The 19,926-nt window shown below is 39.7% G+C and overlaps 1 protein-coding gene across 2 annotated transcripts in view; it reads left to right on the top strand.

Moving 5' to 3' along the window:
- Positions 1-3,576: 3,576 nt before the first annotated feature.
- Positions 3,577-19,926, top strand: part of cacnb2b (calcium channel, voltage-dependent, beta 2b) — a 37,225-nt gene continuing 20,875 nt past the window's right edge. For both annotated transcript variants that reach the window (XM_085376905.1, XM_085376907.1), the window contains exon 1: positions 3,577-3,624. In XM_085376905.1, the coding sequence (XP_085233031.1) occupies positions 3,577-3,624 (48 nt within the window). The remainder of the gene's footprint in view (positions 3,625-19,926) is intronic.

Raw genomic sequence — 19,926 nt, 5'->3', positions numbered from 1 at the left:
TTGTTAAATGTGCTATGAGTGAGTATTTATCAATTTCCTTTTTTTTAAATTATATTTTTATTGAAGAAAAAAAAGGGACTTGTTACAATAGAGTGCATTGACATTATTTAGTCAAAAAAAGAGAAAAGGAAAATAAAAAAAAACAAAAAAAAAACAAAACCCTTTTTCTTAGTCCTTTTGTTTTACATTCTGATAGCAAAAAAATAAAATTAACTCATTGGCTTGACAATGTGTTACATAATGCAGCATGTTTAACTTATTTACAAAAACTACATTAGGTACATATAAAGTGGTTAAATCCAACTCCGCCAACACTTGAGGATTGGTTTAATGTGGTTTTCGAAATATTTAAAATGGAAAAATTGACATTCTTTTTAAAAATTCGGAAAGACAAATTCTACAAAATATGGAATAAATGGATTAGTTTTGTGTCCCCCATCTGCCCTGAATTTAGGTAAGACCAGCCCTGAATTGGTGTATCTTGGTGTATCTCCCATGTATCGTACAATGTCAGGTTGATTCTTTATCAATTTCCACTGCTGCTAAACCAAAATAATTCAAAGAATGGATCAACACAGTTTGTCATTTTCAAGTTAACAATTAAGACTGTAAACTAAGAGCGATGAATCTGCTCTTTGCATTTTAATCTCAAAGAATGAATGAAAACTTTGGACTTTAGCCTGGCTTTTGCGTGAAGCCTGGTAAATGTCTAATAAGCTCTGACTTTGGACACTCACGTTAAATCTCTGGTTTGCTCATTGAGAAATATTGCTGAGTCCCATTGTGTCACGCTTTGAACTGGAAATTGTTACATGCATTTGTTTCATCTCATTTGGACTATTGTAATTCTTTGTTTTCTTGTTTATGTAAGGCCTCCTTGGAATGTCTGCAGGTTGTCCAGAATGCTGGTGCTGGGCTTCTGACCAAGTCTTCCAAGTACTCGCATATCACACCTCTGCTGATCAAGCTGCACTGGCTCCCTATTAAATTCAGAGTCCACTTTAAGATCATGACTTTGACATTCAGTGCTCTGCATGGTAAAGCACCACCATACATCAGAGATCTTTTACATCCGTTAATCCCCAACAGGTCCCTGAGGTCATGTGATCAGGGCTTGCTGGCTGTCCATCATATGAGGCTGAAAACGAAAGGTGACAGAGGCCCCCAGACTCCCCTTTGAGTTTGAGATCTCTGGACTGGTCTCATCCTTTTAAACTTGCTTTTGGTTATTTTTTTGTTTTTATTGTTTAATGTTTTAGCTTCTGTGAAGCACTTTGTGATTTTTTTCTTGAAAGGTACTATACAAATAAAATTGCACTTGCTTACTCATATGGAGTAATTCCCAGTCATGAGGGCTGGGTTATCTTGTGATTCTTAGCTGTAGTTTAATTAACACATTACAAAACTTGTGATAGTACCCCAAACTATTCCTGCTTATATCTGTAAGCAGTCAAAATTATTTGCAGTATATAACCAACCAACAAACCAACAGTCTTGAGAGACGCAAGCAGCTAACCTTAGTATTTAGTCATATCACCCACTGTTAGACTGCCTGAGGTTAAAAACTGGCAGGAACAAACTGATCAAACTGTGCCTGACTGTTCACATGTTAAATATAAAGCTCAGACTCAAAAATACTTCTGACTAAACCGACTCTTTCAAAACAAAATGTTCTAAATATGATTATTCTGTTTTTGTTTTTTGTCGTTGTGATTTTAATTAAAAATATAAGTCTTGATATTTCATCAGGTAGAGTCCAAGATCAAAATGAAACATGTCAGTGTGCAGTGTTTTTTCTGCCTTTTGGGTTTTTTGCTCCCACAATGCAATGGGTTGTTAGAAAACATGGATAAATACCTGTATAAAGATGTATTTATATTAGCATGGTACACTGTTTTGCATTTTTACTGGCTTAACTCACATTCATTAGTAAATCATAAAAGATTTAAATCTTTTAAGTTTGGGGGGGTTTTGTCTATATTTGGACTGTACCATCAGCAGTAAGTTTTATTTATGAGTTTATGCAAATGTTGCAGTTCCCATCAAGGATCTTCCACACTTGTTTTTGCATGCTGATGTCACTTGAGCACTTGACACTTGCTAAAATCTTGTCTAAAGTGGAAATGGATGGTAATAGTACGGATAAATACACAGATTTTCCTCTCTTGATTTCAGTGAGTTTTTTTTAAACTTAATTGTAAAGTCTTCATATTTTGTCACAAATGGAAACAGAGTAATTTCCTGTACCTTCTAAGCCCAGTCTCAAGATAACATGGAAAAACCCTGACATCGGAGGGAAAATGACACAAAAGGAAGCAATGGCAAAGAAAGAGAGACAGAGAGAGGATATTGTGGAAAGAAAAGAGGATAATACGATAGAGTGAGAGGAAAAAAACAGATAACAGAGAGAGATGGCGGGGAGGAGGAAAGTTGGGGGGTGGTGTTTAGGGAGGGGTGAGGTTTTGTAAATCGGAGAGGCTGGAAGCGCATTTGAATTCAGGCTGTGTGTCTCCTGCGCTAGCCGAATGTTACCTGCTCTAGCATGGCAACAGAGAGAGGGAGAGTGGTGAGCTTCAGCTGCAGCCTCCACACACACACGCACACACACAAACACACACACACACACACACACACACACACACGTGCATGCACAGCAACAACAGGAGTGCGAAGAGTGACTCAGGTAAGCAGGAACGCCCCTGATGGAAGACGACCCTCGAGAGAGCAAAGCAGCGTGTGCAGTGAGAGGGAGAGATACTGAAGGAGGAGCCATAGAGCTGGCATTTCTTTGAGGAGGGAGAAAAGAGGAATCACGCTGAAGCTAAAAATCTCTGAATCTGCACTCCCAGGGTGGGCTTACATTGAAGGATAGACAGGAAAAAAAAGAAAGATGGATGTGGAGCGATGCAAGTGCTCTTATTGGACAATTTTGTGAGGCTGCAAAGCACTAAGGGACACAGCAGAAAATGATATTTAGTTTTTATAGCAAGACCATTCGGAGGGCTTAAGCCGGGGGGAGGCTGAATGGGAGGTTTTTAATTTTTTTGGACAGGGTGAGCTGGGACAAAAAAATGGGTGAGGTTTGGTAAACACACACAGGATGGGAAAAGAACCACCTGTCCTTCTTAAGATGAGGTGAGCGCACATTAACAGAAGCACACACAGAAACCTCGCACACACTCTGCACATCACACCGAGTCTTCAGGACAGTTTCGCAGGATTCACGATAGATTGGATCCTTGCTCCTCGCAAAGTGCGTGACTTTGAAAATGCTTCAAGACGTCTGCCGTCGGGATCCCCTGGATTCATCTGAGGACTGAACTTGTGAATAGAACCAGCCACTAAACTCCCAGGTGACTCTCTCCTGCGACAACCTGTGGACACAGAAGCTCGGCTTTTTTTTTTCTTTTGTGGGATCCCTCCCCCTAAGAAAAAAAAAAGAAGCAAAACAAAAAAACTCCCTGATGAGCTTGCAATTAGGTGGATCACCTGTCTCATGAAGATCCTGTCCTGAAACGACCCATCCCGGAGGCTTCATCAGCCTGTCCCCTTTTCTCCCCCCAACTAGATGTCTTGATGTATTGCTGTGGGCTGGGACACTGGCGGAGAGTGCAGTCCACCTATGTAAGTGACCATTACAGCATCCATCCCATCTTTTTGATCTCATAGCAACATTGGAGTTGTTTGGTGGTGTGTGGATTTATCGTATACTTTTGCAAAAAGAAATGCCGATGATGCATTCATATTTATATCCAGGGTTGTCATTCATATGCAACGAATAAGCATGACAGAATTACTGCCTGCAAGCAGCTGTGAGCATGAGTCTTGCAACCTTTTATTTGCTAAGCTGTTCATTTCTCAGTAACAATAAGTTTTCACCTGGGCTGCATTTTACCAGATGGTGAAAATGTCAAACAGCTCAGCGTATTGACTCCAGTACAGGACTTAATAGCACCGTACCAAAAGATGGAATATCAGGTAATGGAGAGTTTCCTTTTTTTCCCACCCAGGCAACAGTTTGGTCACTGAGCAAGTAAAGTAAACAATGTGTGAAAATTGTCTTCAAAATTAAGATGATTAAGTGATACAACATGACAGTTCCCGTCTTCCTCACATCGTATGTCCTGGCTGAGAAGCGGAGGAGGACAGAGAGGTGCTGTTATCTAATTGCAAGTCAATTTTACTGTCCTCTCAATGACAGAGATGAGAAGGGAGGACAGTTTCCAGCCTCTACAGCGCTCTAATCCACCTGTTTTTCTTTCTCGTGCTTTTGCCTGTCATCTAACTCTCTCTTCACTTGCCCTCCTATCTCCTTCTATCCAGTCTCTGTGTATCCTCTGTTTAGTTGTGTTGTAGTCGATGGAGTGAGAGTTGTGCATTGTGCGATGGCGCTGACTGCAGAGCACCCTAACCACATTCCTACATGAAACAGGCTTACTGTCAGCCCTCAGCACTCAATAGGCTGTCAGCGCAGAGCCGCGCAGATTACCACGTACTGTAGTGCTGCATGTAATGTGTGCCCACCTCAGCAACGAGCCAGGAAAGGAGCTTACAGACTCGAAAGGCATGGCTGGGTAAAAGCAGTGACACATCCTCCCGACATTCAGCGTAGTTTCATTGACATGTGTGTGTGTTTGCAGGCTTAGTTTAGCACCTAGTGTTAAATAAGTGCGTGCAAATATAACGAACTAAGACACAGTTCTACAAAATCTCTTCTGTAGATGCACTCACTCTTTCTAATTTCTGTGCAGAAACTACATTACTCATGCATTATCTTTACTCATGTTGCTATGATACATTATGTGTCAGGGTGCTAATTACACTTGAGTGAGTGAGATATAAATACTTTTATAATAAATAAACAGGCCGGAGGCTGCTGGGCCAATAAAGGTTGGAGAATAAATCACAGAAGTCACCACCTCAATAATCAGATCGATAAATAACCAAATAAACATGTTCTAATATACAATTTCCATAATCGAATGTTCTTTGTTATTACATTTGTCATAGTATACATACAGTAGCATAGATTTCTGATTTAACACAGAATATACATTCTGACCCAAAGGATTCTGAGCGTTATATGTTGCTATCCCCAAATGCATGTTTCAGGGAAGGCCTTACTTATTTTAGCAAGATAATGCAATATCTTGCATTATTTTTAAGAAATTTGAACTGTTGTAAACTGTTTTAAAAGCTAAGTTAAGATGAAACATCCAAATTCTACTAACAAGGCTTTGGAAATATTAAGTGGTCGATTTTTTATATTTTGTCTTTGCAGTCACCGTTTTAAATAAATATATATAGCAAAGAAACTGAATCATTAGTCAATTTAAATTCTTATTTTCACTGTGTTGTAGAATAAAGCTGGATTGTTTTAAGTGCTCATCTGGCTCTAAGAAGGAGGTTATGGGCATCTTTAGATATCAAACAATTCTCTCTGTAGTGGCTGCCATTTTTTACACTGAGAGTCACAACAGCTTAGCCAATAGGTGAAGGGCAAGGCATGCTTATCCCCATTACGCAAATGTGATAAAACCTTAAAAACACAAAATAAATTTCAGGAATCGGTTTGTATGTTACCTAAAATTCCCTATTCTTCCCTCTCCACTTAAAGTTGGTTTTTTTTAGAAATAAAAGCATTAATTTAAAAGTATATATAATCAAAACAACGATACATACAAAGAAATGAAGGGAACATTTGATCATCAGTGTAACATAACGTCAGTTAAACTTCAGGTATTTCTGTCTAGGAACCACTTCAATCCACAGCTGCTTTGGTGCAAATGGAAGTGACAACAGGTGCACAGCAGAGGCAACAAAAAGACAATCCCCCACAAAGGAATGGTTTCTGTTTTTTTTCCTTATTTCCTCATCCCTCCTGACTGATTTTTCTCTAGTTTTGTGTTTTGCTCGGGTTCTTGTCAACACTGGTAGCATGAGACGGTAGCTGTATCCCATTCAGGTTGCACAGATATGGTAGCTACTCCAGGTTGGCAGAACCACACGTCCATTTCCAAGGATTTCTGTGTCTCCCAGCAGAGTCTTATAACTTTCATTTCATTTATTTATTTATTTCACACTTGGTACAACAGTTTCCACAGTTAGTTCTTTCAGACAAACCAACCACACTTTCTATCAGTAAAGCACTGCAACTGTGGGGGAGATACCAGGAAATTGGCTGTTACACAGGAGGCACACTGCTAGACCTAGAGAATTACTTGCAGGAGGGTACTCATGCATGTTCCTGCCCAAACTGTTAGAAACCAACTCCCGATGTCCTTTAATGAGACCTGTGCTCACAGCCCAGTATCGTGCCCATTCACTTACATTGACATTACTTTTTTCATTACTGTACATTATCTGAATGTTAGCACGACATGAGCATAATATTTTGTTGTTTGGCTGCTTTAACCAACCAAATGTCATTTACCAAAAAAAGGAACCCATTAACAAATGAAACCTTGAAAGTAAATGTAAATAAAAACACATTTAAATAATAATTCCACTAGGGCTTGTTTAATGCAAGGACACATCATCATTCATTCATTATCACATTGGTGAAATTTTAAACTGAGGGTTGTGGAACAGGCAAAACGAATGCATGTTAAAGTCATTTTTACATTTGAGCTGACTCGTGTGGGTTTTGATATTCAAAACAAGGGGAATTTAAAACCAGCTCTGGCAGAGAATCAAAGCTTTAAATGATAGATGTAGCAGCCGTGCTTTTTGCCTGGATACTCCTGCTGTAAACTTGAACACTCACATGTTTGGGGCTCGCTTTTTTCACTTTATGAGATCTGTTTGAACAAACAGATAAAGTCACTTTTTTATCTGTGACACAGAAGTTTCTGTTTTTATTTCTTCTTGTTCACAAGTTCTTCAGTGGGACTCTTCCTCATGCTAATATAATCAAAACAGATCACAATAACAGTGCATATTTACCGGCTCTCACACATGCCAAGATATGGTTTTGGTACAGCATGTTTCCCCTTTTTTAGTCCAACAGCATTTCTGAACATTTCAAATTATATTTTTACCTTTAGGTTTATTTTCTGCACAGAATCCAACATTAAACATGAACTCTTGGCTCCTTTTTTATATTGCAGAAGTGACTCTATAAGGACCACAGATCTATACTGTGCTAGGGTGGGCATTGATTATAACGTTCAATCAAAACCTTTTGGATTCGGTGAACACGCTGCAAGCCGTGGTTGGTATTGACTTGTTTCTTCACTCATGCTGCTATATCCTCCTTCACTGGAGGCGATGGCATTGTGATTCATACTCGAGTATCTCTTCAGGCCAAAAAAACCCTTCAGCTCAAATATAGTTCTTTTTTTATGTATTTAAACATAGATGCACTGTTCACTGAAGGAAAGTTATAATGAATAAATTATTCGAGGTCATTTGGTCAAATCAATACAATATTTTTTTTTTAAATAAAAATATGAAATTATTTTTGACGATTGTTTTTTTTTTTTAAGAATGGGTGTTACACACAGAGTCTTACACAAGAATCTAATAGCTTAGTGGACCATAAATTACTAAAGACAGAAGGAAGCAGTTTTCTCCCAAACATGCATCTCTGATGTACACAGGCTAGAATGCTAAAAATGCTATTTGATGTTGTTAGGTGGTGTCCTCAGTAAAGGCCCTTGGATACCACTATGACTTCCTGTTACCTGGGTAATTTCAGATTTAACGCTGAAGTTGTCTGCAGCATGAAGTTAGTTCTGTTGTTACAGGGAATATCACCACAGTAATTTATGTAACACGCCCCCTAGTGGCAGATCGACTGACAGATTATATTTGGTCCTGAACAGACCAGTTAAATGATAGTGACGACAGGTAGTGTGTTTTCCTGTGTTACCAGCACTTCTTAATCTCTTCGTCTCAAAATCAGAATGAACTCAAATAATATAATCAAAAACCAAACAATCATATGTGTTCTTCACACAGGGTTTGACAGGACAAACATTCCCGGAGCGGGAATGTTTGTCCTGTCAAACCCTGTGTGAAGAACAGGGTGTCCTGTGTTGCTGTAATGTGTTGCTGCTACTGTCCTAGCAGCAACACATTACATTCCAAAAAGCAAAACAAACAAACCTTTACTTGGTATTTTAATTATATGGATCAAATGTGTGATTTTATTACTTACTAACCTGAAAAAAGATGGGCGACACACTTCGCTGTCTCGTTAGAGTGGAAGTGCCCCCTTGTGGCGTAACTTAGGATCGCGCTATATGTTGGCTCTTCAACAAAAATCATAAAATTACAGTCTTTCTTTAACAAAATTACGTATGAAAACTTAGACAATATACAAAATTAAATCACATAATGTGGCCAAGCATGATGGTGCGTCACACACGGACCCATACTGTGAACATGACCTGCTCCAGAGCAGGTTAGAGTAGGAGGTTCTTAAGCTTTTTAATACCATCAAATGTTGGACTATCAATGAGAAATATAATTCTTTTTAAAATTTGACCACAGTTGTATTTTCAGCTATTAATATATGACCCAAATTCTGGGCATCTATTTGTACTTGCTGATCTCGTTTCAGATTTGCACATAGTGGCCGAAGTTTGACCTCAGCTTTTATATTCTTTCTTTCTTTTCTCTCAAACAAGTCTGCAGCTGAAAGCATAAAAACTACAACTGTTTTTTACACATTAACTTAATGAAATACTCAAATATTATCCATCAGGTTCTCCTGTGTCTTAATTGACAGAGCTGTGATATTGATAAATCTATTAACTTACACGGTCAGCATATTTGTCCTCTTTCTTCCCTGGCTTCAAATAGGATAAACTTTACTAATATAGTAACTCTTTTCCAGCTCTACTGACTGAAGCACTTAAAGTGCCCACTTTTAATATTAAACTACTGTGTAGTGCTTTTCCTTTCACATGCATACTCACACTGCTGCTTTGTCTGCAGCAGCTGTATTGCTTTCAGTGATACTACCTGTTAAACCTCTTCATGCCTATTATCTGAGCTGTACTCTGAGGGTCATGGGTCGCGGTATCCTTGCATGCGGGATTTTTAAATGATCTTTTCAGCCACAGTCAGAAAAAAACGATGTTTTCTACTTATCACAGATTCCCCAGCATACAAAGAGAGTTTAAACTGAGTTTCAGTTTACCAGAAAGAGTTCTTTTTAAAATATAAAGTAAAATAAATAAAAGGTCTGGAGGTCTGGCAAAGATGAACTAACAAATAAAGCAACAAAAACACCAGGATCAGCATTCCAAAAGGGAAAGAGCAGGGATCTGAGGTTGCTGGAGATAGCCTCCTTTAAATGTGGGGTTACACCACCACCCTAAGAAAGACAGAGGAGATGAGCGAGGGAGGAGCGAGGGAAACAGAAGAGAAGAAAGAAGGACAGAAGAAGCAAACACAAGGGGAGGCTGCATATCACTGTTATCACTAATAATTGTGGATACTACTAAAAATCCTGTGAATGTTTAGTAGTATCCACTACTATCCCCATAGTATCCTGGAATTACGAATGTTTTCAACATTCTTAAGTTGTTGTAATTCCAGGGAGCAGAAAAACAAATGTTTAAAATCCAAACTGCTCGCCTTAAACATATGGGTTTGCTGACTCTTACTTAGACTACAGTTGAGTGCTTACCTGCACATGTATTACATGTATTTTTACTGCACTTGACTGAGTTCAGCATGTGCTGTGGATCATATTGTGCTGTGTGTATCCAGTAAATGTAGCCAGATTAGTCACACAATGCATGATTCAATACAGCAGTGCAAATGAACTGCAGAGTCTCAAAATAAGCAGCAGTCAGCAGGTTAATGGTCTGACAGTGAGCATCAGTGCGCGCTGCCTGTAGTCCTCTCTCTGCATTAGGTGTTCAGTGCAGTGTGAGCAGTGGAATTTTCATCTCAAGATTTCAAGACTCCCGATGAACTTTACTTTCTTATAGTACTCTCACTGCTGCCTGCTTTAGCAGGTTATGAAGAAAAATGAGATATTTCACAGCAGCCAATTTAATGTTTCCTCTTTAATCTCACACGAGGGATCAGTAACCGACTCTCACATCTGTGTCTTTGCAGTTCTTTGTACTGCTTCCTCCACTTCATAACCTTCTCCTTCCTAACTCACTCTCCCTCCATCTTAAAACACTCACTGCCCTATCCCTCGTATTCCATTGTCAGTCTCTTCTTTCCCAGTTGTAAGAAGGGTGGGATTGGCACCAGCATCCAACCACCAGCATCGCAAGGATGGGGGCATCAGTCCCTCCTAAGTTATTCATACAGGTTTCATGAAGATGAAGCCACTGATAAAGAGAAGGAGCAGTGAGATTCAGGTGGACGAATGAAAGAACGTTCTCCATGTGCTATTTCTGCCTCTGACGGGCACTTTTGGAGTCATCCTATCTTTGTTTCTGTCTCACTCCCACGCCTCCTCCTCCTTCTTGACTGAGTTTTGGAGCATGTTCTGCCGGGTGTGATTGGAGGGCAACGCTCCAGGCAGATGTAAATCTGGTGAGGGTTGTTGGCACAGGGGGAAACAGAGGATGTCAAATGAAAATCCTGTCTCCATCTCCAAACGGGCTATCGCGCTTGAAGGTGGACTGAGATCTGGGTCTTTGTGGATGCTAAGCTTATCACGAGCCGGGTTCTTGACCTTTTCACCTGCAAGTCATGTCAAAATTGCTCAAGAACAAAAATGTGTCCTGGGTGAGTACTGCCTGTCTGGTAGGGTGATGGGGGGAGGCAGATTATTTCAGCTCAATGTTTAATGCTTCTCAATTCTGTCAGGCTTATCTGCTTTGAAATTTGTCGTCTACGGTTGCATTTTCTAAGGAATGATGCGTGTAGAAGTTTCAGTATATCAGAGTTTGGTTTGTATATTCAAAAGACAAACTCACTGTCGGTGATGCTTCTTCTGCACATCTGCTTTGGTTTGTCCAACAGCTGTGTGGTGATAAAAGGCTCAGCTCTTCTTCAGCTTGCTTTGCACCATCCTGCCGTGTCAGTCGTACACCGTCAGAGCATAGACTGACAACAACGTATGAAAAGACACTGACTGGGCTGAAATCGATGAATGGAAATAACTGTAAAGTTCACTCTGGGCTAACTTGTGTTCACCAGGCTTCCAGTATTGATGATTAAAAATTTTGGTTCTGTTCACTTGTTACCAAAAATAAAATTTTCAGTCTTTTCTTATCTATTTATTTATTATTTTAGTTCAGGGGAGGTGTGTGGGTTTGTGGACATTGGGGAGGGTGGAGTGTCTAGTCTTGCCTGAAAATTATGCATGCTGTCCATCTCTGGCTCAGCAGTCCCACAGTACCAGCTCCAGATTGACAGAACACACACACACAAAGGTTAAAAGAAGCTTATGGACAGGTCTTTGTTTATGTATGTGTAAAAGCACATGTGCACATGAACTTATGTGTGGAGGAGTGGATGACAAGTGAGATGAAAGATGTGTGCTCTATATTTCTGCATTTTAACACTAAAAAAATCTGTGACTATATATATATATATATATATATATATATATATATATATATATATGATAGATAGAAGATAGAAGCCACTGACATAAAGACAAGAAAGCTCCTTACCATGCATGGAGGGTTTCACCCCAAGTCCAGCACCCTGAGGCTGTACGCTAAGCGGAAGGAAGGGGGCCGGGGACTGGTGAGTGTCAGCACCACAGTCCAGGATGAGACAAGGAACATCCAAGAATAAAAGATCATTGGGAAGATGGCCCCAACTGACCGAGTGCTCAGTGAATACCTCAGGCAGCAGAAACCCAAGAAAGAGGATGGAGATGAGGAACCATCATGGAAGGACAGGCCCCTGCACGGTATGTACCACCGGCAGATAGAGGAGGTGGCTGATATCCAGAAATCCTACCAGTGGCTGGACAAAGCTGGACTGAAAGACAGCGCAGAGGCACTAATCATGGCAGCACAAGAACAAGCTCTGAGCACAAGATCCATAGAGGCTGGGGTCTATCACACCAGGCAAGACCCCAGGTGCAGGCTGTGTAAAGATGCCCCAGAGACAATCCAGCACATAACAGCCGGGTGCAAGATGCTAGCAGGCAAGGCATACATGGAACGCCATAACCAAGTGGCCGGCATAGTGTACAGGAACATCTGTGCTGAGTACAACCTGGAAGTCCCGAGGTCAAAATGGGAGATGCCCCCAAGGGTGGTGGAGAATGACCGAGCTAAGATCCTGTGGGACTTCCAGATACAGACGGACAAAATGGTGGTGGCTAACCAACCGGACATAGTGGTGGTAGACAAACAGAAGAAGACGGCCGTAGTGATCGATGTAGCGGTTCCGAATGACAGCAATATCAGGAAGAAGGAACATGAGAAGCTGGAGAAATACCAAGGGCTCAGAGAAGAGCTCGAGAGGATGTGGAGGGTGTGTATATATATATATATATATATATATACACAGTATATATATACACAGTATATATATATATATATATATATATATATATATATATATATATATATATACACAGTATATATATATATATATATATATATATACTGTGTATATATATATATATATATATATATATATATATATATATACTGTGTATATATATACTGTGTATATATATATATATATATATATATATATATATATACTGTGTATATATATATATATATATATATATATATACTGTGTATATATATATATATATATATATATATATATATGTATATATATATATATATGTTTTTACTGGGTATATGGCAGCAGCAGAATAAACTAGTTTTTATCTCTTTTAATCTGCCAAACATTATTCTAAAGGCTTTGATAGTTCAGGGAAAAAACAAGAAAAGGTTAATGTTATCCTTGTCTGTAAGTCCAAAAAATATTGCGGTATTATAGAGAGTATAGACATGTTGCACGTAGCTTTTGTGTCTGATAAGTGAAACCAGTGTATGCTGTAGAGACTGTTATCTGTCTAATGGCCAAAATTCTGGCCAATTCTTTTGAAGAAATCTGGTTGTATAAAAAGTTCTGGGAAAAATAGCTCGTGTCACTTGATCTTTGACCGCTGTGGGTTCAGTTTCTATTTTCAGTTCTTACTTAATACAACATGATTTTCATTTTGTAAATTATGGTCCCGATTAATGTGCAGACAGAAAGTAGTGTTTATATAGAGCTACAGTATGGTACACAAGTCTTGAGCTCATTTCTTTATATTTTACTAGGAAAATGGGAAATCGGTGCAGATTGAACGGCAATGTTTGGTGTGACTAGCTTTATTCTTCATCACAGCTTGAAGTCTCTTAGGCAACTTTCTTGTCATTTCTTGAAGTAGTCTGCAGGAATCGTTCTCCATGCTTCTTGAAGGACATTCAAAACTTTTTTGGGGATGTTGGCTGCCTTTTGTTCCCACTCTGCTTTACTAGTGTACAGTCTGGACTTTGGGGAGGCAAATCCATGTCTAAAAGTGCTGCACATTGTCTTTTTCTATCTAATTTATTGCATTAACAGCACATTTGAATCATTGTGATGCTGAAAATTGAAACTGTTGCCATTCGGACGCTTTCGAGATGTTATTGCATGGTGGCTCAAAATCCATCTGTTGTTTTCTGAATTTAAAATTCCATCTATTTTGGCAAGATCCCCCAAACTACTGGCTTAAATGCAGCACCAAACCAGGATGGAGCCTCCAAAGTGTTTTGCAGATGTCTGTCAACACTCACTGTCATATCGCTTTCCTGACCCCCTCTGTACTGATGATGATTTCAGCCAAAATTTTCACTTTGTTGGAGTGTTTCATTGGCTCTGCAGGGGAACCTCCTCTTGCTTGAGGAGATTTAAGGTGTCACAGATCAGAGTTTAGTAAAGGCCAAAGTCTGTTAGAGCTCAGGTGACTGCAGCTGTCTGACCTCTGATCAGCAGCATAGATATTGACAAGGACAAGAGCTGTGTGTGTTTATGTGTGTATAGAGCCCAGATGTACATCTGACCCAGGATTTATTATCATCTCTCCATAGAGTCACAACCTGGATCAGCTGACTACAGGTCTGCATTTTCTTTTCTATTCTCAGTTTTATGTAACACTCCCATCTTTGTCCCTCTTCTCCTTATAAGCTCTCCCTGGAGATTTTGGTACCACACGCCCATCTGCTCATGTCCCCTGTCCAGCTGTCCAGGTCGCAAGCCATGGTGACAAATGGGCCAAACACTGTTACTTACCTTTAAACAGTGGAAGAGGAAGTATACATTTTTTTTGTTTGTTTTTAGGTCCTATGCAATGCGTAAAGACAGAATGATAAAATTAAATTATAAACCTTTTCAAATCAGAGGTATTATCAGCAAAATAGTTAAGCAATAAAAGTAAATTGGCATTGTGTTCAATGATCTTTAATAAACAGCTATTACACTATTTAAAATGACGAAATAATATGGATAATATACAAGATAGTTAATAACTGGTTTGCAAACCTTCTGTCGATTTAGCTTCAAAAGAAGCAGCGTCTGTGTGTGGCTGATACTTGGCATCGAGTTTTAGTGGTGACATAATGACACCGAACCAATGTGATGAAAGAGTCTCTCTGCGCTCTCTGGATGATGAATTCTGTTTGTCTGTAATTCCATGCTGTAAATCGGGCGCACAATGGAATTATGGTCTGCGTGTTTTTTTTAAATTTCCATCTTTCTATTTTGGAGCCATGCCATTATAACACTCCAATTCTTGTTTTTTTTTTTTCTTTTTTTTCTTTTTTGCACACAAACCCTAGGAACACACGCACACACTAATCAGGGACAGCACGCACACAGGATGGATCCTGTTCTTTAATAAAAGGGGGAAAAAGAAAGTAAGACTTTCCTCACTTTCCGTTATTTAGAACTCATAGAAAGCTCGGGTGGGTTGGAGACTTTCCTGGTGTGTTTGGTGCCCGAGGTCAGAGTGAGCGGTGTGCCGCGTAACAGATGCCGCACGGAGAAATAAGCCTTTAATACCCACAGGACTCGGGAAGGGGCAACTACATTCAACTCACATCAGCGACTTAAGTGAAACCCTTCACGCAACTCTCGCAGTCTCCGGTGGTGTCCTCGGCGTCGCGGTTCTGAGAAGAAATTGCATCCTCACGCTCAAACTGGCGCGCAGGGAACACGCGTATCTGTTGCACTGAAGAGCATCTTTGGAGTTATCCACCTGAGTGGAGGGAGAACCACTCTCATGGCATCCTTGCCCATTTGTTTACTGGAGCCAGGTGAATGGTGATTTGAAGTGGTCGTTACAGCCTTGGAATAGCGCTACAGGACACCTTTAACTGCCATGCCGCCCAAAAAGAAGGTAACATTTCAGATATTTCTTTTTCGTGCATATCTGTGCGCGTGCGCGTGTGCTGAACAGGAAGGGTTGGAGAATACGCCATCTGTTGCACTGGGCGTTAATCCTTGTGTGAGGCCTTTCCACATCGTTGCACTCGCTATGTAACAGCGCGCAGGGCAGATAGAGATGCATATCCGCATGCTTGTATCATGTCATATGTCCAGCTGAAAAACAGACTTCAGATAGGGTTGCATAACCAATAGTCTGTGAAAATCGAATGGATTAAATCTCTTCTCGAGCTTTTTCCTCTCATTTATGACTCTTGTACTCGCGGTGAACTTTGTGGCATGTGGTATTAAACCCCAAACTATGTGCTGCACCTGTTTGGCTTTCTTTTCACTTCACGTGTTGTAGCTGTAGAGCACGCCATCAGCAGCATGGTTTTGTGTTTCTTGCACATGCTGTGCAGTCCATGCATTGTTTTGTTTTAGTTATGAAACCAAGCTCCAGTTTGCAGTATTCAGGTAAACTTCACAGAGTGAGGCACCCACTTCTCAGTCTTTTAAACAGCTTGAGGGTGATGTAACATTAATTAACGATGTTAGGGGGTATTCGTTTAATATACGTTTAATCATTAGCCATATTGGTCTCTGTTTATTTATTTTCTAATATCTCATATTACAAAATACAGTGCCAGTATTGTCTGTCACATTTCCAGAAGCAACTATAAGAATTTCTTCTATATTTTGGTCTTTAGGTTCATTGTTTTTGTGACATACAGCTTTTCCTTTTTGTTTTAAACTGTGCTACTACCTAACAAAACACAAAGTTAGAGAAACAGAGTGGGCAGGGAGTGTGAGAGACAGTAGTTGCCGGAAAACAAAAATGGCTATAGGAAAGTGAATACCATTTGCATGGTGGCTAGAAACATTACTTCAAATACTAATGTTCCTCTGTAGCTGCAGAATATGTAAAATGAAGTATAGTTTAACACGCTAGCTGTAGTGGCCAAAATAATTGGAAATATACCTTCAAAGGTTCATGGATACCTTTAGAACAGGAGGAAGTGTTTGGACATACGCTTCTTGGTTTAACAAAGCTGATATTTTTCTCCTTTTTTGGAGATGTAATACTAACACATCGCAGGAAGACTTTGGCTGGCCTACTCTCTTGGATTGCAGTGCTAGTTAGTGCTGGCCCACTGCTTGTTACTTAGAATAGGAAAAGCCTCTTAGTAGTTGTTACTGGGGCATTACATGCTGATACCTGCTCTCCTTCCAGGCAGGAAGGGGAGTAATAAGATGTGGAGCTGTGTGGAAAGTTCCAGAAGTATCAGTAAACCTGTTTCCTGTGAAATTGGGGCTGTTTCCAAATTTAAAATGTTATTGTTTGCATCAAACTTTTTGCAGTTTAAAAATAAAACAAAAACGACTCTATATTTATTTTATTTTGTGTTTAGCTTGATGTCAGGTTTTTGTGCTCATAGAGTGACGTTCCAGTGATAGTGGTTGCTCAGTACTTGTGCAATAACTAAGTGAGAAATGATCAGAACACCAGTGGCTGGCAAAATGATATTTTATAATCCCCACACATGCGCACACCTCTCGGCACGCCAGTTCTAATCACGTTGCATCACAGCGTTGTGCAGAGCAGAAGAGCAGAGAGATTTCTGTGAACTATAGATGAAATGTATCTATTACGGGGGCCCGGCAAGCCAGGATTTAAGTGATATAGATACGACAAATGCTTCTATTTTATGTATATCTGATGACTGTCAGGGAGCACTTGAGCACATCCAGTCGAAGCTGCAGTGTTGGCTGTCTGTGAGGAGTTTGCATTTGTCTCTCTGCCTCTAAATCCTGGATTGACGCATGCTATCTTAATCTCCTTACTCAAAGACAATCATGACCCAAAGAGAGAGAGAGACAGAGATAGAAAAGGATCCAAATACACATTGCGTCTTATGCTTATAACCCCCCCCCCCCCACACACACACACACACACACACACTCAATATGAGCAAATATCTTTTTTGTCTTTTTGTACTTCTTGATGAATGAGTAATCATTAACTGCAAAGTGATGAGACGGAGTGATGAGATGTTACTCTTTAAAGACTAACCAATATTGGATTTATGAGGATGATACAGACACAGATTTTTGAGGAAAAGAAATTTGATATTGATGTGTTGGTGGTAGAGGAGCTTCACAAACCGGTTAGCAGCTTAATATTAGGACACAACTGTGGTCCAGCTGTGATGCATGCTCTGCTACATGTGCTGCACACAGTGCTGATAGAGTTAAGAGTATTGCAAGCAGTGGAATCAGAACTGTTGTAATGCCACCTTTTCTAAATCACTCCAAGAGTATTTTTTCTGCAGTATGTTTTAATGTTTCCCACAGATTTAAGCAGCTACAATGTGTTTCTTGCAGGATGACTTCTAATTTCATGCCCAGGCATAGCAGAGCAGCGACCTGTTCTTCTTCATACGTTTAAAAAAAAAATTAATCAAATAATGTTTGTTAATTTCTTTAGTTGCAATTACAAACTGTAATTAGACACTGCAGGGTGATGAAATCAGAAAAAAAAGAATACATGAATGAAATGAAATCCTGCCATTAAATGTAGTTTGGAACATTGCTAATAAAGCAGGGAGTTTAGGGGTAATCCCAAAATCTTCCATACGAAACTGCAAGCCCATCTTAAACTGTTCAGTGATATTTCTTCTTTGTTGGCCTTTTTCTTTCTCTCAGCATGACATGTTGATGGCACTGACTACTACTATAAGTTCCCTATGTTTATTTGTTGTCCAGTGATTCAAGACTCTTTCAGCACTTTATACTAGAGCCTGAACAATTTGTTAGTGGGCTCATACTATTGGTCATATCGATCTATTTGTGTCATCATTAGTAATGACTGATAAATGATCTTGAAACACCCTTCAACAGTGAGTGTTGGCATTACATAGATTGTCCACCAGAGGGCGCTCTGCAACTTTGTTGTTCATGAAATGTGTTTGACTCTTCACAGCTACCAGCTGATCTTAGCAGAACCAAAGAATAACTACGCAAAAAATTAGAAGCATGACATATCCCATACTTACTGTACTGTTTGTTATTTCAGAATTTTTTATTATTATATTCTTTACTTTTGTGTGAATCCGCCCGCTCAATCTGCCTGTCACTTTGCTGCTGCAACACTTGAATTTCCTTCAGTGAGGGAAAATAAAGAATATGTCTATTCTATTCTATATTAGGTTTTCTCCACACATCAGATATCTTAAAAAATCCAATGTCAGTTGGAATCTAATTTATAAATTTTTTGCGTGTGAATCCTTTTTTTTTTTTACCCTCTTTTAACAGATTCTCCAGGAAATTAAAAAATCATGCTCCTATTCTTCTGGTTTCTAGAAATTATGTCCTAACAGAATTTCTAGAAGTATGGTTAAGTTGTGGGCTTGCATTAAAAAAGCTGTTGCCACCACGTGTTGCCAGAAACTTGAGTGTGCCTTTAAAAGTTTCAGAAATTTAGATGACGGTGGTGAAGAGCTTTATCTAACAGATGTCCATCCATTTCCCTCCATTTATCCAATTCAGAGTCACAGGGGCTGGAGGCTATCCCAGCTCTCATAGGCAACAGGCGGGGCGCAGGTCGCCAGTCCGTCAGAGGGCTCAAATAAAGAGACAAACAACAATTCACTCTCACATCCACGTCTGCAGCCAGCTTAAAATTTCATTTGAACAGTGGGAGACAGGCAGAGGATGCCCACCCCACCACTGCACCACCCTCTCATTCTAACAAATATGCTGTATCCTCTTGTGTGCTAAGGATGGGGACTGGTCTGCTACAGTATGTAAAACTCATTTCTCTTGTAACATGAAAATTAAGCCTACTCTCTCAAAACCCACTTACAACTAATATAGCATTAGTATTCAAACTATGGATGATCCATTGGCCACGTGGTTAGGACATTTCAGCTCCTGACAAGCTGGAATGTTGCTGGTTGTTATTCCTCTTTGCTCAGTATGGGCCCTTAAATATGTGATCATGTATCAGCCATCAGATTTTGTCTACATCTGTCTGAATTGGAGGAGCCATTAAGTTACTAATAATCTAATTTCTACAGTTTCTACATTTTTCACTGCAGCAACAGCAACCTTTTTTTACCCTTTATTTTTACTGGCAATATCAGCAGCCATAATAATGATAAAGCCCACATTAACAAACTATATATGAATTAAAATACATTTACCGTGGTACTGATTTACTGCCTCTTTTGATCTATAATTTGAGATCTAAAGAGATGTGATGCAGCCTTAAACTCCACAGACGGAGATCCGTGCCAAAGTAAAGATAGCTGTGCCAGCCCGGCCGTATCTGCTCTATGGTAGCATCAGGGAGAGGGCATGGAGCCAGTCTCCTTCAGACAGATGATGCAAAGCAGCTGATTAGACAGGGCTTGGAGAAAACAGGATCAGAACACTCACTGCATGCAAATGAACTGGCTGTTAATGACCAAGAGATACAGTAGCAAAGAAATCATCACAATATACAGAATAGGATGTCAAAGTAAAAAATGAACAGCAGAAGAAGATGGGTGTAAGAGAGCTGAGTTCCATTATTCC

Source organism: Diplotaxodon limnothrissa, linkage group LG18 (genome assembly GCF_057381915.1).
Source record: "Diplotaxodon limnothrissa isolate DT_005_m linkage group LG18, D_limnothrissa_male_GT1.1, whole genome shotgun sequence".
In the NCBI taxonomy this organism is placed as follows: Eukaryota; Metazoa; Chordata; class Actinopteri; order Cichliformes; family Cichlidae; genus Diplotaxodon; species Diplotaxodon limnothrissa.
This window is presented reverse-complemented; position numbering and strand designations above follow the sequence as displayed.